Below are 26,623 nucleotides of genomic sequence, written 5' to 3'. Positions count from 1 at the left end.
GCTTATGTGTAAGACTTAGGGTTCAAGTTATTATGTTTTATTTCTAAATTATGAATCTAAATAATAATAATAATGTAAAAAGCCAGGTACATTGCCATGTGCCTGTAGTCACAAGCACTTGGAAGATAGAGGCAGAAAGGAACACAAGGCCAGTTGCAGCCACATAGTGACTATGAGTCAGCGTGAACTACACGAGCTCCTATCTTTAAAAAACAAACAAGCCTGGCGGTGGTGGTGCACACCTTTAATCTCAGTACTCGGGAGGCAGAGGCAGGTGGAACTCTGAGTTCGAGGTCAACCTGGTCTACAGAGTGTGTTCCAGCACAGCCAGGGCTACACAGAGAAACCCTGTCTCAAAAAAAAAAAAAAAAAAAAAAAACCAAACCAAACCAAACCAAAACAAAAAAAACCCAAAAAGCCCTCCACAACAACAAAGGGCAGAGAAAGGAAAGGGAAAAAGAAAACGCTTCTTCTCATTCCTAACATCTGGGAGGAGGAAATGGCACAGTAATGGTCACTCTTCTGTGGGAGGCCAGCTCCCACCTTTTCAAGGGTTTTTATGAGGAGAGAGGGATAAGAAAATATTAGATAGGAAGATAGCAAAGAGGAGAAAGAAACACAGGATAATGTTTCACTGAAAGCTTTCTGATACCAGTCTTCAAAGTTCCAAATATGAAGAAACCCACAACCAAAAACTTTTTGCAGTTTTCCTGAATGCAACAATTCAATTCAAAGAGTCTCTGAAGCTTTCATTCTCCGCTTGGCTGCACTTTGCAGTCCCTAGCCTCCCTAAGGCAATTCTGCTCCAGGGCAAAAGCTGTTAGCTCCCACAATAGCTGGCTGGTGCAGGTCCTCTCAAAAAAGGCCTTCTTACAGCCAGCAAACCAACTGCACAGCTTTGGCTGCTGGCTTTTACAGCTTTCACAGTCCCAGTCTGTGCTTCCCATAACAGACCTGCCTGACTCTAGGGCTCTCAATGGCCTCAGGCCACACGGGGCCGCCCCTGCTGCTAGAGCTATGGCTTTCAAGCAGCAACCCTGGGTCTGGGAGGAGACCCAGCTGCTGCGATCTGCAGCTTCCTCAGGTCCCACTACCTGCTCTGCCAGGCTCCCCCAACACCACCTGGCTTGCATGGCCAAATGCAGGGCTCCTGCTCCTAGACCACCCAACCATACACTCCAGACCAGTGCCTGACTTTGCCACCCCCAGCTCCTCCTTCAAGAGTGACTAGAGAACCAGGAATCTGCAGCACCTGCATTTCCCAGGTCTCCCAGGCAACTCCAAGCTGTCAAAAGCATATCTGAAGTTCCATGGGCCCGATGATCCTTACTTCTGTTTAGAAGTATCTGAACCAGATTTCTTTTGCATATTCAAAGGCTCCTCTGTCAGAGACATTTCCACTCATATTGCCTTAGTATCAAGTTAATCAGCTCAAAAACTATAATCAAGGTGCATGCTTCCAAGTTTAAGAGTGGCACACTCTATTTAGCAATTTACTGAGAAAGAATGTAATGCCAAAAGTGGCATTTCCCCCAGTTACACATATTGTATCTGTTATACACAACATTGATCACAATGGACACAAAGCTCAACATGCTTCTAGTTTCAAACGTTTCTCATTAAAATGCCCTCATGCCACTGGCTGGAGAGCCCATGCCTCTAAAGGTTCACTGACAGTCAAGGCACAGTGGATCTGAAGGCTCACTGTATTTGCTGGAGATCTCATTATTTCCACATAATACCTTAAAATTGGGAATTTATCACTTCCAATTATACACTGTAAATGGCTTCTAAATGAGTGACAGGAATTATCTATATGCTATCAGTGGCTGTCTGAGTTCCTTATTCCTCTTTCAAACTACCAGCCCACACATGGGAATGAGAAGGACCCTATACTTCCCAGGCAGGCTGGTGTACAGCCTGCAGGGGCAGCAGATGACCCTTAAGTAGTCCTGGATCTATGTGCAAAAGCAGCAGCAGCTGCATAGAGTCTCAGCAGGGCTAGCTGTAGAACAGTGTGATTATTCCCATGCATGCCCGTCCTCAAGTTCTTCCTCTTCCTGGAGGTCTGTCCTAATGGATCTCAAGTAGAATGTCACATTTGGGGACACTGAGAAAACTGTAACATCTGCACTTCCAGTAAATCAGTTTGCTATGCTTGCTTTCTAGCCTTCTCTGGGATTTACTGCTATGTAGATGTAGGAGAAACCATGGATACCACTGAAAAGGAGAGCAGTAATGTAGCCGTGGAGGAACTTCAGCAGGAGCTTTTAGCTAACGCGAAGGCATCAGTGCCTAGCAGAAAGAGGGACCACAGTGTGAACAAGATGAGTATGGGGTGTCAAAGAACCACTACTCATTTAAATGCTGTTCTGAGACTGTCTCACGCTCTGTTTTTTCTCTTTCGACCACTGTCCATTACAGATGGACAGTGAAAGCTTCTATGATAACAGCTTAGGAATGGAACTACCAGTCAGGAACTACCGCCAGGAAAACTGCTTCCCCACGGCACACTGCCAACTACCCGTGGCTCCCTAAGCAAGTGACATCCCAGCGCTGTAACCACACTTCCCACTCTGCTCAGGCTCCACACCAGGCTCCCTACCCTCTCTACTCAAGTACTTGGTGCCTCTTCACTGCCACCACATGCTTGCCTTTCATTCATTCCAAGCATCGGTAACTTCTTTCAGGGCAGATGCCCTTTCCACCTCACTGACGCCTGTCAGAGTTGGTGCTCAGCAAACATCTAAGTCTGTTAGTGACAATCACAAAATGGGGGCTGCATACTAACTGCCCAATGTCAGGAGCAGGGGAACACCAGTCACTCAGGTGAGTGGTTAGAGGCCTTCAAGTAGTTAGCCTGATTGCAAATTTGCAGGAGGTAGTCATTGCAGGACAGATGTTTGGAGGCACTGATGCAGAAGGTAAACAGAAAGCAGCTCAAGAAACAGCAGGACAGCTGGCAGGAAGCACCAGTATGCTATTACATGGGCTGAGAACAAAGAACATAATAATCAAGGCTAAAAGGAGGAGGAAGAAGTGGTAACTGGCTTTCCAGAATAAGCAATGGACAATGCTATCACAGTGGTCCATACAATCAACGGTGTCACAGTGACCCAAATAATCATTGCAGCATCCAGAATAGGAGGCGATGGCCAGTGGTATCATAGGGATCGATATAAGTGGTACAGTATCTACCCCAAACACCTGTCCATTACCCAGGGCAATGTTAGCTAAGAAACCTGTACCATGTTAGAAATAATCACACAAAATATTAAGTCAAAACAGAGCGTAGTGGCTCATGTCTAGAATCCCAGCACCACTGAGGCTGAGTCAGGATTGCCTTGAGTGTGAAGCTTTCTGTGGCCTTACAGTGAGTGCCAGGCCAGCCTGGGATATACTGTAAGACTTTGTGTCAAAAAACAAAAACCAGCTGGGCAATGGTGGCCCATGCCTTTAATCTAGCACTCGGGAGGCAGAGGCAAGTAGATCTCTGTGAGTTCAAGGCCAGCCTGGTCTACAAAGCGAGTTCTAGGATAGTCAGAGCTACACAGAGAAACCCTGTCTTGAAACACCAAACTGAAAACAAAACAAAACCACCCCCCCCCCGACACACACACACACACACACACACACAAACAAGCACCAAACAACAGAAAAAGTTACTATCAACTGACAAAACACAGCCTCTGAACTACTCCTCAAAATGACTGTTTATAAAAGAATGCTTTGAACTTTTACTTGAGGTTGGCAACAACTGCAAGTAGACAGACTGGAATACTACAGCGCGTCTACAAGGGCACGCCATCTGGAGAGTTATCTGGTAAATAAAAGAAAGGGACACGTGGGCAAGAATTTTCTTACACCGAAGACAATTACCCAACAGCAATTCACATACAAGCAGCACATTATTGGGGGTTTTCTGGCTGGCTTCCGACTTGCTTTGTGGCTGAGGCTGACCGTTAGCTCTTGATCTTCCTGTTTCCCTTTCCCAAGTATCGAGATTATAATCATGCACCACCACTCCTGGCTTCTTTAAGAAAAGCGTAACTCAAAAGCTGAGTATGTACGGCCACTGTTCTGGTCACCAGGGCAGGCTGGCTGACAAAAGCATGGTAAGGGAACACAGGGTATCGTGGCTCACAGTTTGAGCCCTGGTAGCAGACTGCAGGGCAGCTGTTACACTGTACCCAGGGTCAGGAAGCAGAGAGAGATGAACATGGGTGCTTAGCTTACTTCCTCCTTTTTATTCAGTTTGGGACTCCAGCCACACACCTTCAGAATGGGTCTTCTCTGCTCAGTTAAACCTTTCTGGAAACACCCTTATAGACACACCCAGGTGTACTGGGTGATTTTGTGTCAACTTGACACAAGCTAGAGTCATCAGAGAAAGGAGCCTCAGCTGAGGAAATGCCTCCTTGAGATCCAGTTGTAAGACATTTTCTCAATTAGTGATCAATAGGGGAGGGCCAAGCCCATGGTGGGTGGTGCCATCCCTGGGCTGGTGGTCCTGGGTTCTTTAAGAAGGTGGGTTGAGCAAGCCAGTAAGCAACTCCCCTCCCTGGCCTCTGTATCAGCTCCTGCCTTCCTCCAGGATCCTGCCTTGTTTGAGTTCATGTCCTGACTTCCTTGAATGATAAACAGCAATGCTGAAGTGTAAGCCAAATAAACCCTTTCCTCCCCAACTTGCCTTTTGGTCATGGTGTTTCGTCACAGCAATAGAAACCCTAACTAAGACACCAGGTATTCGTCTATGGTGATTTGAAATCCCATTAAGTTTAACCATTACCTGAACCAATACTTCTAAAACAGACACCTCATGTTTTGAAAACTGTGTCCTTTTATTTATTTATTTTTATTTTTGAGACAAGGTCTCTGTATTTAGTCTTAGCTATCCTGGAACTCACTATGTAGACCAGGCTGGCCTCAAACACAGAAATCTGCGTACCTCTGCCTCCTGAGCACAGGGATCAAAGGCGTGCGCCACCACTTTTAATGACCTCTGTTGTCAGCTATTCCTTAGAATGAGAGTGTACACCAAAGCAACACAGGTTACTCCCTGCATTAGGTCATATTCTTTCACTGTTCTAGGCACAAAGTAGAAATTAAATTCTAGGGTAAATGGGAACTTATTCAATCAGTGACTAGGGGCCAGGAGTCTCAGTGCTCGGGAGACACCCATTTGAGAAAAAGCTTACTTAGTCTAGGCCCAAAGAGAAACAGTAAATTACTTAGTGTTTTTGTACATGACCACAAGCAGGAGACAGGGACCCTAAAAACAAACAAACAAAAACCTCTCTTGATAACTGATATAAAACAGCCTTCTTATAAAAGAAGCAATGGGGGGGGGGGCACTTGAATCTCCCAGACCTGCTGGAGTCAATCAAGGAGAACGTTACCCTCCCTCAGGCCTGTGGGGGTTGCAAGTGGGGCTCTGACTTGCAGAGCATGGACCTGGGCAACCAGGAGCATGCCAGTCAAGCTACAGCACCACAAACTATCCCCAGCCACTGGGCATCATGTACAAGATATGATATGAGGAAAGAGGCTGTGGAGGCATGGGAGGGTCACACACTGTCTGTCTGTCTCTTTACCCCCGCCCCATTCTATCAAGTTCTGTTCATTTACAGAATCCTGGCTTCCCAGGGTTGGGGAACCTCAGGAAAAACCACAATCCATGGAAATCCTGTGCCAGGTTCTGGAGGTGATATTTTGGTTCTAGGCAGCATAGAGCAGGAAGCAGAAGGTTCTCAGATTTATAGAAGAGCATTTGCACTTCTGCTGAGTGCTAGGATTCTGTCTGCTTTGATTTTCATAGAATCTGGGTAGTTCCCCTGACATCCAGTAAACACTCAGTAAATACTTAACTAACTCTGGGAGGAGATACAGAAAAGGAAAGTGACTATATCTACCCCTTCCCAAAGCTGAAACCGGTCCATCTTGAAAACACTGTCCAGGTTCAGACATACATGGACTCATCAGCTATTTGTTGAGTAGCCAGCACCTGTATGTGCCCAGCACATGTCCAATCACTGAGGTAGAGAAGTAGAACAGACTTCTGATTCTACAGAGTTTATGTAAACAGTACGTGCACCCATGTGCGCATGCAGTTGCCTCGAATACTGCCACAGTGTTTCTATTCTGTTCCAGGTGTCTGTGCTGTCTGAGGAGAAAGATTCATGGTTTTAAATACTTTAAAACTTAAACTTAGTATGCAAGATTGTATTACATAAGGTACATATTGTGGGTTTTGTTTGTTTATTTTTTGGTTTGTTTTCAATTTCCAGACGAGTTTCTCTGTATAACAGCCCTGGCTGTCCTGGACCTTACTTTGTAGACCAGGTTGGTCCGAACTCACAGAGATCCACCTGCCTCTGCCTCTCAAGTGCTGGGATTAAAGGCATGGGCCACCGCCGTCTGACCTCATACTGTGTTAAATTCAGACATGACGGGGTTGGAGAGAAGGCTCAGCGGCTACAGCACTTGCTGATCTTGCAGCAGACAAGAGGCTCAATTCCCAGCACCGTCACTGAGCGGCTTACAACCGTCAGGAACTCTAGCTCCAGGAGACTCAGTGCTGCCTCTGGCCTCTGCAGGCACCTACGTGCACACAGGCACTCAGGCATGCATGCACGTGTGAAGTAAATAATGATTTAAAAATCTTTAAATCCAGATAGACTAGAACCTTTTGGATTTCTGAGTCTAATGCCTTCTATTTATGATCATGGACAATAAAGTCTAAGGCATACCATCCCCAAACACAGTGCCTTGGCATTTTAAATCATGAGCTGAGAAAATCTGAGAACTCCTCAGAAGCAAAAGTCAGAAGTCCCTCACATTAGAAGTACTCTTCCTATGAGGTCTCTCTGAAGACCCAGGGACACCAGTATGAGTGCAGGGCCTGGCTAAATTCCCCAGCTGGTCACCACATAGGTAAGTTCCTAGTCTTTATTTCCCAAGTATCAGGTGTCACACTAAATTTGTGTGGTCAAGGTGTTCTTGCTAACATTTATTTTGCTGCAGGTGTACACAAGGATTATTTTCTAATTTATTAGAATTACTTAATTTTTATGATTAAAAGGTCCTACATTTACCACTTAAGACACCATGAATCTGAAGGGACCTAAAAGGGATTTCCATATCATCTTTTATTTTCCATTATTTATACCAGAATTCATTTACTTCTTGTCTTAGTCAATGTTCTATTGCTGTGAAGAAACACCATGACCACGGCAACTCTTGCAAAAAACATTTCCTTGGAGCTTGCTTACAGTTTCAGAGGTTTAGTTCATTGTCGTCATGGCAGGAAGCATGGCAGCACCCAGTCAGACACAGTACTGGAGAAGGACCTCTACAACTGGATCCACAGGCAGCAGAAAGAGCAAGTCACCGGGCCTGGCTTGGGCTTTTGAAAACTCAAAGCCCACCTCCAGCGACACACTTCCTCCAACAAGGTCACACCTCCTAATTCTTGCAAATAGTGTCACTCCCTGCTGACCAAGCATTCAAATCTCTGAGCTTATGGGGGCATCCTTATTCAAACCACCATACTGTCCTTTCTCTATCAGCTACATAAAGAGAAATGTTTGGTTCTTTGTAGACTTCATAAAACTGATAAAGTGTACTTTTCCAAGTGTCAAACTTGCACACAGACAGGAAAGCACTTACTAAAAACAGTACATGCTTCACTTTCTGAGCAAGACACTCCTCATCAACAGTTCAGAATTCTTGAAGTCAACTAAGAGATACTATGAGAAAAAGCATAGAAAAGATTATATTTTAAACTATAACATAACTCTGTGGTTTAAAGTAGATGTTACAGTTCTTGAAAGCATTCCAAAAAACTGATACTTTCCTGGATTTGAGGATTACAGATCAGTCTGCATCATTCTCATCATCCTGCACCACTAGACTCAGTTAGATTTCCCAGGCAACTTCCAAACTAACTTCAAATGTGGCTCAAAACTTGTGGTAGTGGTCTGATTCTCAACGGGTGGGTTTACACAGTGTTTCCTTGTTGCTAGCAAGTTCCCACATTACCTCCATGTCTTACCCAACACCTTTGCTTCAACTAACAATATTTAAGCCTGAAACGAGAACTACGCTTTTGAGATTTACTCTTAGAGATTTGACTCTGATATTTCCCCATACCCCAACGCATACACGAGGCATGTGCAGTGAACTTCTGTTTGTTTTCTCTTGTTAATTTATCTTTGGCCATAAAAGTCTGTTGCAACTTTAATAATGGGAGGAGTAAAGGAAATAATTTTTCAACTTTTCAAAATACACACACACACACACAGAGTGTATACCAGGGTACTTGGCATACAGTATCCTTATATATATATATTTTAAAATAATAATTTATTAAGACTTATTTATTTTATGTATATAGTGCTCTTATCTCCACATACACCTGCACGCCAAAAGAGGGCATCAGATTCCATTATAGGTGGCTGTAAGCCACCATGTGGTTGCTGGGAATTGAACTCAGGAGCTTTAGAAGAGCTGTCAATGCTCTTAACCACTGAGCCATCTCTCCAGCCCTGTATCCTTATATTTTAAAAACGAAAACAAAAATGGGTTAATCAGACAGCTCAGTAAAGTACTGGTGTAATCACAAGGACCTGAGTTTGATCTCCAGCACCCACATAAAAAGGCAGGAGTGGTGGCACGCATTTGTAATCCCAGCAAAGGGGAGACTGAGTGTGGTGTTCGGATAGGTATGGCCCCCATAGACTGATGTGTTTGAATGCTTGGCCCATGGGGAGCAGCACTATCAGGAGGTGTAACCTTGTTGGAATAGGTGTGGCCTTGTTGGAGGAAGTGTGTCACTGTGGGGGCGGCCTTTCAGGTCTCCAATGCTCAAGCCATGCCCAGTGCAGATCAGTTTCCTTCTGCTGCCTGCCGATCAAGATGTAGAACTCTCAGTTGTTTCCCCAGCACCATGTCTGCCTGCGTGCCGCCATGTCCCAACATGATGATCATGGACGGCACCTCTGAACTGTAAGCCACCCCAATTAAATGTTTTCCTTTATAAGAGTTGCCATGGTCATGGTGTCTCTTCACAGCAATAGAAACCCTGACTAAGACACTGAGACAGGTGGATCTCTGGGCACCTTGGCCAGTTACCTTAGCCAAATCAAAAGCTCCAGGTCCCAGTTGGAGATCCTGTCTCAAATAACAAGGTAGATGGCTTCCTAGGAACGACAGTCGAAGGCATGTGTCCTACTACACACAGAGAGACAGTGTGGTGGTGTACACCCGTAATCCTTGCACTTAAGTGAGGGTGGAAGGATCAGTTCACGGTCATGGTTACATGGAGAATTTGAGACCAACATTGGCTACATGAAACCCTGTTTCAAAATAAAATCAACAACAAATAAAAAAGGATATATGAATTATAAGGTTCTTGCTTCCAAGCCCTGCCCCCCAAGTTTGAAGAAGGAACAGCAGGCACTGGAGGTTTGAAGTGACTTGCTATGTGGAGCTATGGAAACTAGCTCCTCCTCTTTCTAGTGGGTGGAGTGGAAGCCACAGACGAATGTAAATTACCCTTACCATCTTGGGACATTTCAAGCAAGCAGGCTCTCAAATGTCTCTAATACTCTAGTTCCCACAGGCCAGAGCTGATAGCATTTCTTACTACCTGGCCAACAGCCTCTTAATTAGCAATGGTCCTTTCCAAAGCTATCCACGCTTTTTTTTTCTTTAAATAGGCTCAATGGCGCTGATGTGTTGGCGGGCACAGCGGAAAAGTTACAAGCCACAGCTACGACTACCAGAGTTAGAAGGAGCTTTATTAGAAGGAAACCAGGCCTGGAGAGGCAGAAAGACGGCGAGAACAGAGCAGAGAGGAAACAGAAAAGAGAAGGGGAGCGCAGGGAGAGTGTGGGGTCCAGTACGAGTCGCCCACTGATGGCGCAAGGCGCCAGACAAGACCCCTGAGCTGCGCATGTTCAGAATCGTAACGGCTGTAGCCAGGCTGGTGTCAAATTCATGGCAATATCCCTGCCTCGGCCTCCCAAGTGCTTGGATTGCGGGTATGATCCACCACAGCTCGCTTCTGATCCACTTCCTTTCCGGCAGCAGAGATTTTCCCGGACAGCAACGCCGGTGACATCTCTGTCTGCACATGGCTCCATTAAATCCATCCAGGGCACTCACTCTGCTCCAGCCTGACTACATCCAGGTATCCAAACCGGGTATGTCCCACCAGGACATTCTAGTCCCTCCTCTCTCAGCCTGTGCGAACTTCCAGCTAAAATGCCATTTCCTCGCACAGAATTCTATGACCTCCCCATCCAAATAGAACCTACCAACTAGAAAACTTAATGAGAATAGGAGATCCTCAGTCTCAGGTGAGACAAAGAGTTCTAGGATATGGCAAGAAAGCAGAATTCGTCGTCTTCTTTTTTTTAATTAAAGGAAACCATTAAAATGAAAACATCTGAAGCTAATCATAGTGGTGCGATAACCCCAGATTCTGGAGACAAAGACAGGATTACAGTTAAGTCTGAGGCCGACACAGTTTACCAGGAAAGTTCCACACCAACCAGACTTACCTAGAGAGCTCTTATTTAAAAAACAAACAAAAACCAAACAAACAAAACAAAACCTCCACCAAAACAAAATACATTACTTATACTTCAAAATATATTGTAAAAACTAAAAATCCCTATGTGAGGAAAATATTGGCAAACTGAAGAACCAGCCTGCCTGCATTTTAGGCTTAAAAGCTATCTTGTAGTAAAGACAAACTAGGCTTATTCCTGTTTATGATTAACTCCGTTTCACAGTACTGGGTCACTCTCCTCCTGTAACCTTAATTACAAATGGTTCTGCACTGCCTGTTCCAGGAATGACAATCATGTTTGTTTCAAAAGTTAATAACCATACTGCAACCCTAATTCTGCTTCAAAATGGTTGCTATGGCTACCTTCTTATGACCACCTGTTGTTACTACCACCTTGCAATCATGCCTTTGCTTCAGGGGGTTGTTAGGACTAACTTGTTATGCTTATGTTCTGCTCCTAAACCCCGCCTGTTCTGCCTGCCAAATCCCCCATTTGGAAACCCCCTACCCCTGAGCTATAAAAGCTCACATCCAATGCTGACATCTTGAACCCCAACTTAGGGGAGGCAGCCTGTGTACCTGAATAAAAAGGCTTGCTTTAGTTAATTTGGCCATGATGATTTGGGTCAATGGTTCCTCTCATCTTGGCACTTTGGGATTAACAAAACCATATATACTCAGATACAGAACTTGTATAATAAATTAGTAGTTACTTTTGCATTGTTATAACCAAAATACTAAAAACAGAACAAAAAACCAAATGAGTTATGGGAGAAAGGTTTGTCTGGGCTCTCATTTTCAGAGGAAAGAGTTCATATCCAGGAAAGTCTACATACAGGAAGCTGACTATGTTTGTCAAGTTGGGATTAGGAACAGAAAGGCATCTTTGGGGATACTGTTCTAAACCAGGCAGTGGCAACAACAGCAACTTTTAAAATGTAGTAGAAACATTCAAGTGTACACTTAGAAAGGTACTTTCATAATCTATATACTATACTTAATGAAACTGTTAGGGCCCCACAACCTCACGGGACTCTGCAGCTGCCTGGAGCACCCATGGTCAAGTGCACCACATCAAGCACTCAGAGGAGAAACAGCACTGTTTCCCTTCTACAAGGCAACGATGTGGCACCAAGAGGCCAGGCTCTGAAGTCAAGACCATACTGCTCGGCCATCTGCCTCACCACTGACCACAAAGTGTCAGATTAACAACCAAGTACAACACAGCAAATGTCTTCTGGCAGGGTACAGGAGTATTTCTGAAGACAGGCGATGAAGGAAGGTCACTGTTAAGCCCCATCTTTGAAGCAGGACACAGACTTCACTCCAAATGTCCTCCCTATATATCCATATCCTCCTTCAAGGCACAGATGTGGAGAAGGCGGACTGCTCGGGCCTTACTGGTCTTCCCTTAACAGCTTACAGATGTTAGCTTGCACCCACTCTGTTCAATAACACTCTGCCCAACTGTCTATACACCGTCAATGTAACATAAAACAGCTTTTCCTTGTTTTGGGGCCTTTACATGACAGAATTTGTGTGTATTTTGGGGGCCTTTACATGACAGAATTTGTGTGTATTTTGGGGGCCTTTCCATGACAGGAGCTATGTGTATCAGGCAAAACTTGCATTGAACAGTTCTTGGCCATGAGCCTGTGATAAACAATAAAAAGATACTTTCTATGAAGCCCTCTGAGGTCACCTGTTATCAGTTACTCCAGCCTCAACACATACTAGGTTCTCAGGCATTTTTCTAGTTGCTTCAGGCTATCAAGTGTAGCATGTCCCCAGACTCTCTAAACATGCCCCTAAGTCCTCAGGTCATTACCACCCTTCTCACCTCGCTTCCCGGTCTCAATCATGTCCTTGTGATACCAAGGTCCCTTTGACTAGGGCCAGGAAGATGTCTTACCTCCCTCTCTTGTCCGCTGAACACCAGGCTTTGAAGAGCCCCATGTACTTGCATGCTGGTGATTTTGCCTGCTCTCCTGCTAATCTGTCTAGTGCTGTAGAATATTATTTTAAGGTGTGTTACTTTTGTTTATGTTACATTTGTTTAACTCTGTGAAGCTGTGTTACTGTGCCTGTCTAAAACACCTGATGGTCTAATAAAGAACTGAACGGCCAATAGCAAGGCAGGAGAAAGGATAGGTGGGGCTGGCAGGCAGAGAGAACATATAGAAGGAGAAATCTAGGAGCAAGAGAAGAAGGAGGACATCAGAGGCCAGCCACTCAGCTATACAACCAGCAATGGAGTAAGAAAGAAAGATATATAGAAATAGCAAAAGGTAAAAGCCCAGAAGCAAAAGGTAGACGGGATAATTTACAGTTGAGAAAAGCTGACAAGAAACAAGCCAAGCTAAGGCTCTGTTATTCAAGGACAAACATGAATTTAGTTGTAGCTCACAGTGGTACAGGCTAAGGCAACTTGGAATGGCAGCTAAGACACCACTCGAATTTCTATGCGACAGAAGCTACTTCTGAAAAATGACACAGAACTAGCTCTGCTCACCAGCCTCCCCTCGCTACCCAAGAGAACAAAAGGCAGACAAAGAAGCCTGCTGGATGGACCTGAGCTGTTAGTCTGTTGGCTGAGCAGGAACAATGCCCCACTTCTGCACCGCCTTCTTCCCTTCCTAACTGCCCTTCCAAAGCAGGCACACTGGCATGGAGTTTCATCACCCAACACTGGACGCACATCACAGAGAAGGGAGGCCAAAGTCAGAGCTGGGAATCACTGACCCAGGCTACTATCTGTCTTTGGGCTCATTTCCCCCAAACAGTTCATCATCCCTTAGAAATTGCTCACACCCTTGCCTCCCTAAAAGCCTTGGTTCCTTCTCCACAGGAAGAGAAGAGTGATGTTTAAATCTCCATCATCTGGCTCTTCTTTGACAACACATTAACTCATCAGTGACTGTCACAGTGTCGTCAGTACACCAGAATCAGCCATCAGGTCTTTAGAGCCGAAAGTCTAACCTTCTTTAGAGAGGACGTGATTTTGAAGATAAGCAAAAGGACACAGAAGGCACTGCCCCAACACAGCTGTGAGCAATGAGGTGTGCTTCGGCTATGGCAGACCGCCCTCCCAGTTTAGGAACAGAACACTTAGCTCTAACTCGGGAAGCATAAACTCCTTGGTCCCGTTGTTGCCTGTCTCCTCTTAAAGATACAACGCAGACACGGAATTTTAAAGAAGTCAGTCATAAGTCCCTAACCCGTTTACCTCGAGTCTGTGGTCACAGCAGCTAAATCATTTTAGGGGGTGAGGGGTGTGCTGGGGATCAGACCTAGGGCTTGTGCATGCTAGGTACATGATGCACCACTGAGCTGTACCTGCAGCTCTGTCTCTTACTACAGCACTTAACACCAGGCCGTTTCTATGTATCACTCAGGTGATCTCTTTACCAATTCAAGGGCAGAAACCAAGGTTCAGGGAAGTTTGGGAACTGAGCTTTCCTGGCCTAGCCCTAGATGTCTGCCTACTGGTTCTACCGCCTGGTATACACATATATGTACAGATTAGGATTAAACCCCATACAACCCTAAATAGGAACAATATTGCTGTTTCCACCTAAACTATTTTATGAGTATATTCTGCAGTCATCAACATTCAAATTAGGAACATTACATCAATATATACATTAACTTACTGAGGTGGAAACAAGTCTTTTCCATTTTTCTCACCGTATAGAAATGTTTGATACCCCTGGTATAACAATAGAAAACTAACACAAAGGTTACTTAAACTTCAAGAGTGTGATTTATCAAAAACTGATAACATTCCTGCAGTCAGTAGCCAGTAACGAGTTTCTTTTTTTAAAAGATTTATTTATTTATTATGTATACAATGTTCTGCCTGCGTGTACACCTGCAGGCCAGAAGAGGGCACCAGATCTCATTATTGATGGTTGTGAGCCACCATGTGGTTGCTGGGAATTGAACTCAGGACCTCAGGAAGAAGAGCCAGTGCTCTTAACCTCTGAGCCATCTCTCCAGCCCAGTAACGAGCTTCTATATAGTACAATGAAGAGCCACTTAGAACATTCTTAAAAATAAGACGTCTCTTATAAGCATTTTCTTCTGCTGTGTGCAGTGAACATAAATTCTTAGCATATTTAAAAGGTCTCTGGTCCTACTGTTAAAGGGCTCTGACAGAAAAGACAGTGAAGATACACTGTCAGCATCACTGAGAATAAAGAGCACTGGGGCTGGAGAGCCGCTCAGCAGCTCAGGGAAGGTACAGCTCTCACATAAGCCCAAAGCTTGGATCCCAGCACCCACATGACAGGATTACAACCACCTGTAATAGCAGCTGCAGGGATCCAATGCCCTCTTCTGGCCTCTGAGAGGAACTGCACTCATATTCTCATCTCCCCCATGCCCCACCACATTTATAGTAAAATAAAAACAGAGCTAGAGAGATAGCTCAGCAGTTACTTAAGTGCTCTTGCTGAGGACCCAGGTTTTGTTTTCAGTATCCACATGGTTGCTCAAAACCATCTGTAACTCCAGTTCCAAGAAATCCAATACCCTCTTCTGACCTCCATGGTTTTCTGAAAGCATGTGGTAAGTATACACATACCCAGACTCATAAACATACACATAAACTAAATATTCAAAGAAAAAATACATCATTTTTAAAAAGCAAGAAAACATGTAGAGACTGCATGACTGGACAACTTCCTTCCTCCCTCTCAACCATACTGAGGGCCCGCCCAGGGCTGCCCAGGTGTCCAACACCAGTGGCACTTTCTCAGCCACCTCTTTGTGTCTAGCAGTCAGGGAGGAGACAGCAAACAGCACAGCACACACGGGGATTTACTAGAGGACTCATTTCAGGGCATGAAAGGGAAGCAGAGCACTCTGAAGAGAAGGATTTGTTCAGTCCCATGAGGTACCCGCTGTAGGAGCTGAGAAAATCACCCCTCGAGCATGAGGCTCTCAAATGTTGAGCTTAGACACAAAGCTAAGACCCAGGTCTCTTAGACCCCCATTTGCCTTCTCTGCAGCACGCTCTCTGGAAATATCTCCTGAAGGAAAACAAGACCTTCCTCATCATTTCATCACACAGAGAGGACAACTTACAGGAAAGGATTCGAGCCCTTGATGTCATACCCAGAGCCCAGGGGAAACTCTGTCTTAGGCCACGGCCCACGGGCATTCATTTCTCTGGAAACCGTTTCTTCCTCCTCCAAAACAGCTACAGTCCTCTTGGTTTTTCTAAATCTGTGGGGTTTCAGATACTACCTCCTTGCTCCTCCTGTGCACATAATTGGGGTGCATGCCTTTTCTCCCATTAGTCTGCTTACTACCAGCATTCCCCAGACTCAGCTGTGGAAATGCCAGAGGGCAGAGAGGCAAACAACAAGCTTCCTTTGGCCTGCGCATTGTCAAAGTTCTGACATCTAAAAGCAAAGAGTCGGACCATATCATCCATGGAATTCTGAATGCTATGTATATATTTATTTCAGCCCACTGTAAACATACTGTTTTCCCTTCAAGGTATCAAAAGTGGATCTAGTCAAGATCTCCAAAGTGCATAGAAATAACCTTCCTCCAGCAGTCATAGCGCTGCCCTTCAAGCTGTTCCATCCAAATGCTTAGAGTACACTGTGGGGGAGGAGGAGGCGGGGAGAGAATGTCCAATCATTTCAAGAACAAGTTTCTTTGGAGTTATTTAGACATGAAAAAAATTTTCTACTTAATTAGGTAGCAGTAATACCATATAATATTTCTACCAAAATAAGTGTCCCAGGCTATTTATTTAATACAACCTTAAAATAAGAGTGAGGTGGTTCTGATTGCAGACTAATGTTTTCCACATGTGGTTACAAGCACTTTTTTTTTTTTTTGCATATAGAAATACAGACACAACTTTCTGCTTTTTGTTCCCTGCCAAAGCACGGAATGTTGCTGTGTTGCCCGACTATCTTACTTAGGGGTCTGTACAAACCCTACCACCCACGTAAAGCATTTCTTCCTGTGACTTTCATGAAAACCCCTTCCTTTGGGTTAAATTAAACACTGGGTTAAATTCCAGTGTTAAATTTAAAAGGGAAGAGAAAGCACAAGTGCACGCCTCTAATCCCAGAGCTTGGGAAGCAGAGGCAAGTGGATCTTTGTGAGTTCAAGGACAGCCTGGTTTACAGACTGAGTTCCATGACAGCCAGGCTGTATCAAGAGACACTGTCCTCTCTCCCTCTCAAAAGGATACTGTGACATAAATCTGCTTAATACTGGTCTGAGAAAACAAAATATTTGTTCTTAACAATGCAAAACCCTATGAAGGTGATTAGTAGGGCTCAATCAAATATCTGAAAAAAGAATAAGAAGTGAAGGAGAAAAGAACCCATCATTTCCTGTTTTCCCAGATCACATGTCATCTCCAGGACCTCCTTTCCAGTTATAACAAGTATTTTGGCACTGCACCTCCCAAATGCACAAACAACAGCACCAGCACAACAACAACAAAAATGTCCTGTGAAGTCTGCAAAGATGGCTCAGTGGATAAGGCGAGCTCTTGCCCACCCAGGCCTGACGACCAGACTCCAGACCCTGTTTAAAGCCAGGCCTGTGGGCACCACTTGTGATTCTAGCACTGTGGGGCAGAGACAGGTCCCGGGGCAGGCTGGCTAGCTAGGTCAGTTAGCTCCAGGCTCTGCAGGAAATCAATCTCAATCTCAATCTCAATCTCTCTCTCTCTCTCTCTCTCTCTCTCTCTCTCTCTCTCTCTCTCTCTCTCTCTCTCTCTCTCCTAACACAAATAGGAAAATTTCACAAGCCCCAAACCCTAAATGAAGAGCTGCAGGCAATCAATGGCTCCTGAAAGAAGGTGACTCAGTCTTCTCCGGGCGTGAGTCCCCACGCATTACACAAACTCAAGTAGACAGCCCCACACTCATGGACATAAGAGCAACAAGAAACAAGGCTCAGTAGGATAGGTGTGTATACATCTATGTATGTATACATGTATGCATAACAATAATTTATAGAAGAAAAGATCATTAATCAGAGAGGGAGTGGGGCGAGAAGGAGGGGTAGAAATAATGCAAACACAGTACTCATATTTGAAATTTAAATTTTTAAAAAGATGTCTGCTCAGAAAGGAAAGAGAAGGTACTATCAAAGTTGTGTGATCTGGCGGTCACAACAGCAATTTGCCATATTCTTTCTCTCAGAACTTTAATTTAGGCTGTGGTAGTTTGAATGTAATTGACCCCCATAATCTCATATGGAGTGGCACTATTAGGAGGTGTGGCTTTGTTGGAGTGGGTGTGGCCTTGTTGGAGGAAGTGTGCCACTGAGGGGAGTGGACTTTGAGGATTCCTGTGCACAGGATACCGCCCAGTGTCTCAGTTGACTTCCTGTTGTCTGCAAGATGTAGAACTCTCAGCTCCAGCACCACATCTGCCTGCACACTGCCATGTCTTACCATGATAATGGACTGAAACTCTGAACTGTAGTCACCCAACTAAATATTTTCCTTCGTAAGATTTGCCGAAGTCATGGTGTCTCTTCACAGCAATAGAAACTCTAACTAAGACAGAGACAAATGACAAAAATACCTTTAACAAACAAAACAAAACAAAAGCCTATCTGGTTCGAGATGACCTGGCCAATCACACACAATGTAAGTTTTCAGTGTGGTCCCAGGCTCTTCAAGCTCTCAGCTCTGGGAAGCTGTGCCTCCTCCCCTGCTGTGGAAAGAGCACTGTGTGTAGTGAGATCAAGAAGCCAAGGAAATGATGGGGAGGGCAGGAGGAAAGGCAGCAGGAAGTGGTGGGGAGGGCAGGAGGAAAGGCGGCAGGAAGTGATGGGGAGGGCAGGAGGAAAGGCGGCAGGAAGTGATGGAGAGGGCAGGAGGAAAGGCAGCAGGAAGTGGTGGGGAGGGCAGGAGGAAAGGCGGCAGGAAGTGATGGAGAGGGCAGGAGGAAAGGCGGCAGGAAGTGATGGAGAGGGCAGGAGGAAAGGCAGCAGGAAGTCGTGGGGAGGCAGGAGGAAAGGCAGCAGGAAGTGGTGGGGAGGGCAGGAGGAAAGGCAGCAGGAAGTGATGGGGAGGCAGGAGGAAAGGCAGCAGGAAGTGATGGGGAGGCAGGAGGAAAGGTAGCAGGAAGTGATGGGGAGGGCAGGAGGAAAGGCAGCAGGAAGTGATGGGGAGGGCAGGAGGAAAGGCAGCAGGAAGTGATGGGGAGGCAGGAGGAAAGGCAGCAGGAAGTGGTGGGGAGGCAGGACGAAAGGCAGCAGGAAGTGGTGGGGAGGGCAGGAGGAAAGGCGGCAGGAAGTGATGGGGAGGGCAGGAAGAAAGGCAGTAGGAAGTCGTGGGGAGGCAGGAGGAAAGGCAGCAGGAAGTGATGGAGAGGGCAGGAGGAAAGGCAGCAGGAAGTGGTGGGGAGGCAGGAGGAAAGGCAGCAGGAAGTGGTGGGGAGGCAGGAGGAAAGGCAGCAGGAAGTGGTGGGGAGGGCAGGAGGAAAGGCAGCAGGAAGTGGTGGGGAGGGCAGGAGGAAAGGCGGCAGGAAGTGATGGGGAGGCAGGAGGAAAGGCGGCAGGAAGTGATGGAGAGGGCAGGAGGAAAGGCAGCAGGAAGTGGTGGGGAGGCAGGAGGAAAGGCAGCAGGAAGTGGTGGGGAGGCAGGAGGAAAGGCAGCAGGAAGTGGTGGGGAGGGCAGGAGGAAAGGCAGCAGGAAGTGGTGGGGAGGGCAGGAGGAAAGGCGGCAGGAAGTGATGGGGAGGGCAGGAAGAAAGGCAGTAGGAAGTCGTGGGGAGGCAGGAGGAAAGGCAGCAGGAAGTGATGGGGAGGGCAGGAGGAAAGGCGGCAGGAAATGATGGGGAGGCAGGAGGAAAGGCAGCAGAAAGTGGTGGGGAGGCAGGAGGAAAGGCAGCAGGAAGTGATGGGGAGGCAGGAGGAAAGGCGGCAGGAAATGATGGGGAGGCAGGAGGAAAGGCAGCAGGAAGTGGTGGGGAGGCAGGAGGAAAGGCAGCAGGAAGTGATGGGGAGGCAGAAGGAAAGGCAGCAGGAAGTGATGGGGAGGCAGGAGGAAAGGCAGCAGGAAGTGGTGGGGAGGCAGGAGGAAAGGCAGCAGGAAGTGGTGGGGAGGCAGGAGGAAAGGCAGCAGGAAGTGATGGGGAGGCAGGAGGAAAGGCAGCAGGAAGTGGTGGGGAGGCAGGAGGAAAGGCAGCAGGAAGTGATGGGGAGGGCAGGAGGAAAGGCAGCAGGAAGTGGTGGGGAGGCAGGAGGAAAGGCAGTAGGAAGTGATGGAGAGGGCAGGAAGAAAGGCAGCAGGAAGTGGTGCGGAGGCAGGACGAAAGGCAGCAGGAAGTGGTGGGGAGGCAGGAGGAAAGGCAGCAGGAAGTGGTGGGGAGGCAGGAGGAAAGGCAGCAGGAAGTGGTGGGGAGGGCAGGAGGAAAGGCAGCAGGAAGTGATGGGAAGGGCAGGAAGAAAGGCAGCAGGAAGTGGTGGGGAGGCAGGACGAAAGGCAGCAGGAAGGTAGCCTGGGCTCCAGCTTCCCCAGGGACCCCAAGGCAGGACAAGCCAGAACTCAGGAGATACACTCAGTTGTTCAAATGTAGGCACCATGAAACACGAAGCAAATTTACTCATGAAATTTTGTTAATCACAGAATGAGAGAACTACAAGGGATCATTGTAGAGAATAATTTAACTATTCTATATCAATATGCAGCAAGTCATTTCATGCTATACAACAAAATAAACTGTCCCTGTCAGGTCATCATCAAGGTTACTGCTGATGCCAAGCTTGCCAAGATGCAGACCAGGGGTAAGAGCACACCCCTGAAATCCCACCACTTGGGAGATGGAGACAAGATCAGGAGTTCCAGCCAGGGCTACATGAGACCCTGTCACAAAACAAGTGCATTCTGTTGTGTGAGGATATATGAAACAGACTATTACAGAATGCTAAACCAAGTGTGAACCAGCACATTCACTCTCAAAAACCAATGGCCAGGGCTGAGGGTAGTTCCTAGCATCCATATCATGCAGCTCACAACTGACTATAACACCAGCTTCTGGGGATCTGACAGCTTCTTCTGTTATCCAAGGGCACTGTACTCACATGCACAAACTCACACATGTAAACACTTAACTTTTTTTAAAGCTAATGACCATGCCAGGTGGTGGTGGCACAGGCCTTTAATCCCAACACTCTGGAGGCAGAGGCAGGTGGATGTCTGTGAGTTTGAGACCAGCCTGGTCTACAGACTGAGTTCTAGGACAGCCAGGGCTACAAAGAGAAACCCTGTCTAGAAACACAAAACAAACAAACAAACAAAAACACACATACTAAGAAGCATGAAGACTGTAGCTCAGGAACACTGTGTATAGACAAAGATGCTATGTAAACTATGGTTGAAATAAAGCTGAACTGGTCACCTCCAAAATGACCAATGGTATAAAAGCGATTTTTAATGTGTTAATGATGTGAGGTGATACTTCATAATTAACAATCTAGCTGGGTGTGGTGGCAGAGGACTGCAATTCAAGACTTAGCTGGCTGAAGCAGGAGGACGGCCATGAGTTCCAAGACAGGCTGGATTACAATGAGATCCTTTTTCAAAACAAGAGCAGCAACAACATGCCATCTGGCAGCAAAGGTGGTTTCAAACCTGATGGTTTCAAACCTGGTGGTTTCAAACCTGGCAGCACTCACAATTCTTCTTCAGGATGTCTCAGTTACTATTCAGCAGAGTCGGTCCAGACAAGAGTGGCGAGAAGGACAAAGCCTCTCCAGCTACCATTACCAGAACGACCTGACTGACCCTCAGGAAGGGTTACAGAAAGCAAGGTCCCCCTAAGTTTGTGAACAATCTTCAGAACTGCCCAAGGGTGAATTCTACATGGGGCAGGATGTTGGGTTATAGGATGTGAAGTGTTCTCCTTAGGTACTACCAGAGGGCTGGAAACACAGCTCCACACTGCTGCCTGCAGCATCCTGAGGAATCCATGACTGTGCACCAGAAAAAGAATTTCAGGACAAGCCATTATAAAGCTGAGTTGAGAGCTGGAGTTTATTAGGAAGAGATTCCAACACAGATCTAACTACAGAAAGTAGTGCAGGTTAGAAAGAGAGGAACTCAGGGAAAATATAAAACATGTCTACATATAGGTATGGGCTTCTCAAGGGAGCATCACACTTAACTGCCTTTACAAAACCCATACATATGATATTGCTGAGTTCTTTAGCTGTACCTTTAAAGGATTGATAAAGTATTTAAGTGAGCTCACAGGATGGTTCCTAAAGTGCAGTGGATAAGAATGCTACTAATAGGTAAAGCCCTAGATCACAGAGAAGTCTTCACTGTATACAGACTCTACTAATCTTGCTTGTGAAAATACCCAGATATCTGGGAGATGAATAGGCCATAGGCCTTAAGTGTCGTGCATGGTTGTTTTTTTGTTTGTTTTTAAAGACAAGGTCTCATATAGCTCAGGCTGGCCTTAATTATGTAGCCAAGAATTACTTTAAACTTTTGATTCTCCTTCCTCTACCTCCCAAACACTGAGATCACAGGGGTATAACAGCACAGGGTTTTATACAGTGCTGATGACTGAACCTAGGACTTTGTGTATACTAGCCTACATTGTGCAACTGAACTACATCCCCACAGCACCCTACCAACTGACCTATTTCCCCATAGCACTCTGCCAACTGACCTATATTCTCATAGCACCCTACCAAGTGAAATATATCCCCCCCGTAGCACCCTACCAACTAAACTATTTCCCCAGCCTGTTCTTTGGTATTGTAACATTTTTATTAGAAATCTATCTATCTACCATCTATCTATCTATCTATCTATCTATCTATCTATCTATCTATCTATCTATCTATCAATCAAAGGAATCATTGCCTGTAGCAGGAATCTTAAATGGTCTTATTTAATAAAACAAACCTGGGCCAGGTATTAGGGTGAACTGGAAGATCAGAGAACCAGAACAGGCCACAGCTACCTCACCTCACCGGATCCTCAGCTGGTCTTGTTTCCTCAGATTGGAGGCCTCTGAGTCCAGAATGGGTCTCAGCTGAATTGCTGCTCAAAGGCCTGAATGCTTAACTAGGCCAAATGCTTAACCAGGCCAAATGCTTCTAGTTTCTGGTCCTCACGCCTTATATACCTTTCTGCTTTCTACCACCACTCCCTGGGACTAAAGGCTCGCTTTCTGGGATTAAAGGCGTGTGTCACCATGCCTGGCCATTTCCAATGTGGCCTTGAACTCACAGAGATCCAGAGGGATTTCTACCTCTGGAGTGCTAGGATTAAAGGTGTGAGTGCCACCATTTTCTAGCCTTTGTATCTAGTGGCTGTTCTGTCTCTGACCCCAGATAAATTTATTAGGGTACACAATATTTTGGGGAACACAATACCACCACAATTGCCAGGTGTGGTGGCTTAATATCAGCACTTTGGAGGCAGAGGCAGGAGGAGCTGAGTTTGAGGTCAACCTGGTCTACACAGCAAGCTCTAGGACAGTCAGGGATACATGTAAGACCCTGGCTCTCAAAATAAACAAACAAACAAAGATAGATAGATAGATAAATAGATAGATAGATAGATACATGCATACATACATACATAGATACATACATAGATGATAGTCAGTCTCTCATGGCAACCTTCCTAGCAAATGTTGTTAACTGTGGTAGAATTCTTGAGTCTCGCCCAGGAAGAGAAGGCTTCAGGCAGACTCTGGGTGCGGAGCCCCTTCTTCCCCTCCCATGTCTACTTAATTTCCCATTACTCTGCCCTGCTGCAACACAATGCTAAAGCACAAAGTGGAGCGGCACTGTCTGAGAGTCCTTTAAAGTTGTGCTCAGACATCACTATCAGAGCTTCAGGAGACTAGTTTAGGAACAGTCAAGTATTTCATGTCAGACTCTGGCACAGAACCGGGAGGGGATCTGGAGGCCTTCAAATGTTTCTTTCAATCCTGTTTGGAGCTTCAACCTAACACCACGAATTCAGAGGAATTCTTCCAAAGCTCTGGAACATAAATCAGTTTGTTTAAAAATAAATAAATAAAAAACAAGAGGTTCTTGTTCTTGTCTTTAAAATAGCCAGGTATAACCAAACAAAGAGCAGGTAAGTTGTTAGAATACAGAAAGATCAAGTTTCCATAACATATTAACTGCTAAAGCTTGTAAAACATACATTTGTGTGGTTGGAGAGAAGAGGCAAAATATAAATGCAGTACACATAGGAAAACTGAACACAGACAGACAGACTCTGTCTAAATGTACTATCTACTTTCTATGGTGATATTTTATTTGTACTAAAATGTTATTTGTATGTTAATAAATAAAGTTGCCCGGGGGTCAGAGCTATTAGCAAGCCATAGGAAAGCAGGGCAGTGGTGGCGTACGCTTGTAATCCCAGCACTTGGTAGGCAGAGCTAGGTAAGTCTCTGTGTGTTCAGGGATACAGCCAGTATTGGATACACATGCCTTTAATCTCAATACCAACCAAAGGAGACCTGGAGGTCTGTACAGACAGGCAGTGACCAGGCGGTCATGTGGTTGGGTTTACAACCAATGAGAAGGCAGAACAGAAACTATATATAAAGACTTTAACCCAGGAAGTAGCTCTCTTTTGGAGAGGTAGGACCACCGCAGGAGGAAGGGTAAGGTTTTAGCTCTTAGCTCTGACCTCTTGGCTTTCTTCTTTGCATTGGTTCTGTGTTTCTTATTTAAAAAGACGGTAGGTTACATCTACAACTTTCTTCTGAGGGATCCCTGTTGCAGAATGAGGGAGGCATGCCGGGGTGTTTAACTGTCCAGTCTCAACTTTCTCACTGCACTGGTTGTGATGCTGAGATAAGGGACTGAAGCGTACAGCTGTGGCACATCTGAAATACCTAGCAAGTAATAGGTTCCACTCGTCACAATGTGTTTTCTTTGTTTTGCTTCAGTGCTGGGGATTGAACCCCGGGCCTAAGGGATGCTAACTAAATTACACTAAATAGGCCAAACTAACTTACTGCAATTTTAATAGAAAGAAAAGTATTCCACATCTTTAAACAGCATTGCTGATTTTATGGGCTTACTATATATTATCTTCACTAAATGAGAAAACAAATTCTGATGGCATGACAAGCTGATACATTCAAGTATTATCCGACCTCTTTCTCACCTTTTTTTTTCAATGCTGAGGATCGAACCCAGTGCCTCACACATGGCAGGCAATGTTCTGCCCTGAAATGTATCACCATCCCCATTTAAATAAAGTCACACCATTGAAATTACTGTGATCTTACTGCAAATACATTTTCCTTTCCAGTTAAAAATAAACCAATCACCTTCCCACAGTAAGTTTCTGATTTTCAATTTCATCTCATCCATGGCTATAGTATATAATAAATTCTCAAAATGAGAAACAGGGTTTTAAAATGAATAGCATACTATTCTTAATATAAACATTGCTGTCTTCTATAAAAATAATATTAGAAAAATGGTAAAATGTGCATATCAGCATATTCCAGTGGTTTTAGTCATCTCTCCTATTGCAGGATGACCACTGATTCCTCAAATGTAAGTGAATCACATTTCATACAGCCATGTGCACACAATGGGCACTCCTGAGTAAGGCTAGGTAGATGAGAAGGACAGGACCAGGGGTTCCTCAGATCAGCTGGTCACCTGACTTCTCCCTTGGTCTGTACTCCACTTAAAAAGCCATCACAGCCAGTAGTCTTCTGAGTTAGTGGGAACTTCACAGCTGCCTTCAAAAGTATAACCAGCAGGTCCGGAGGAGACCACAGGTGACTTCTTAGCACCAACCTCCAAAAAAGCTGAGACAAACCACGAAGCATCACATGCACTCAACAGGTAAGCCTGACAGGCAGTATTTCCACAGAATCCTTTTTGTGGTACTAGAATTTAGTTTTATGAAAGGTACAATTCTATGTTCCACCAAAAGGGTAATGAAACAGAATTGCTGTATTTTTTCATGATATCAAATGTGTTATGCAACAAAACCTTGTGCCAACTGGTTTCTAAAATGATCTATTGCTATAATTATTGATGATGCAATAATGATTTATAATCTTTCTAAGAAATTGAAGGATAGCATTTAAGGGTCATAACCCTCAAGTTCCATTTTTATGTAGTTTAATACATAAACAAGCTGTTGGAGTGCCAATATCCTCTCCAAAACAAAATATCATCTTAGAGAGCATAGGTCAGGCCACACCATGGTATCTGACCAAGTATCAGAATAAAGACTTAGCTGGGTTTGAAAAATAAACTGCTCTGCTGGGCAGTGGCACACGCCATTAACCCCAGCACTTGGGAGGCAGAGGCAGGTGGATTTCTGAGTTCAGAGCCAGCCTGGTCTACAGAGCAACTTCCAGGACAGCCAGAGCCACACAGAGAAACCCTATCTTGAATCCCCACCCCCACAGAAAAAGGGAAGAGAGAAAAATAAACTACCCCAGAATCAAAATTAAAAGGATATAAATTTCCATGTATTACAGGACACAGCTTTCTTCAAACATCTTTACCACAATATATAAACAAGCTTCTAAAAAACAAATACCCTTATATACTGACATATATTTTCAAGAGACCAAGAGCACTTATTTTCTTCGCCAGAATTCATCAACAAATTAAAATTGTAAGGAGTAATTTCCTAGGTTAATCATTGTAAATCATGCCCATTCTAAACCGTTCCTCTTAGTCCCTGTAACGCTAAGTATGCCGGAGAGGACGCACAGCTGTTATGCAGTCTCTTGAAGGGCTCTAAAAACAACAACGCTCAAGTTCCCCCTGTCTCCACTCTCACTGGCTTTTCCCTCACTACCTAACAAGTAAAATAAGCAAGAATACAGTACATTCCCAACTGGAGTTCAAGTTCCTAAATTCCTCACTTTTATAAAGAATTCAGTTAATACATTTAAGGGATAGTAGAGTGTGTGCCTACATACCTGAGGCTCTCACTTCAATTTCTAAACTACACAAAAAGAAAAAAAAAGTATTAGAGAGACATGAGACAGGAAGGATAATTCTTTAACTGACTTTAACTCTAACTTGCAA

The 26,623-nt window shown here is 45.1% G+C and overlaps 2 protein-coding genes across 5 annotated transcripts in view; both read right to left on the bottom strand.

Annotated features, from left to right (window-relative positions):
• Window positions 1-26,623, bottom strand: part of Dtnbp1 (dystrobrevin binding protein 1) — a 130,127-nt gene that overhangs the window by 19,463 nt on the left and 84,041 nt on the right. The window lies entirely within an intron of this gene.
• LOC128104642 (proline-rich protein 36-like) overlaps window positions 438-26,623 on the bottom strand; it is a 32,527-nt gene continuing 6,341 nt past the window's right edge. Inside the window, exon 2 of the mRNA XM_052729577.1 lies at window positions 438-26,540. Coding sequence (XP_052585537.1) covers window positions 18,218-20,176 — 1,959 coding nt within the window. The 5' untranslated portion in view covers window positions 20,177-26,540 and the 3' untranslated portion in view covers window positions 438-18,217. The remainder of the gene's footprint in view (window positions 26,541-26,623) is intronic.

The sequence above is a fragment of the Peromyscus californicus genome, unplaced genomic scaffold (assembly GCF_007827085.1).
Source record: "Peromyscus californicus insignis strain IS unplaced genomic scaffold, ASM782708v3 Scaffold_8__1_contigs__length_139910024, whole genome shotgun sequence".
NCBI classification, from domain to species: domain Eukaryota; kingdom Metazoa; phylum Chordata; class Mammalia; order Rodentia; family Cricetidae; genus Peromyscus; species Peromyscus californicus.
The sequence above is the reverse complement of the archived record's forward strand: the minus strand, read 5'-3'. Positions and strand labels throughout refer to the sequence as shown.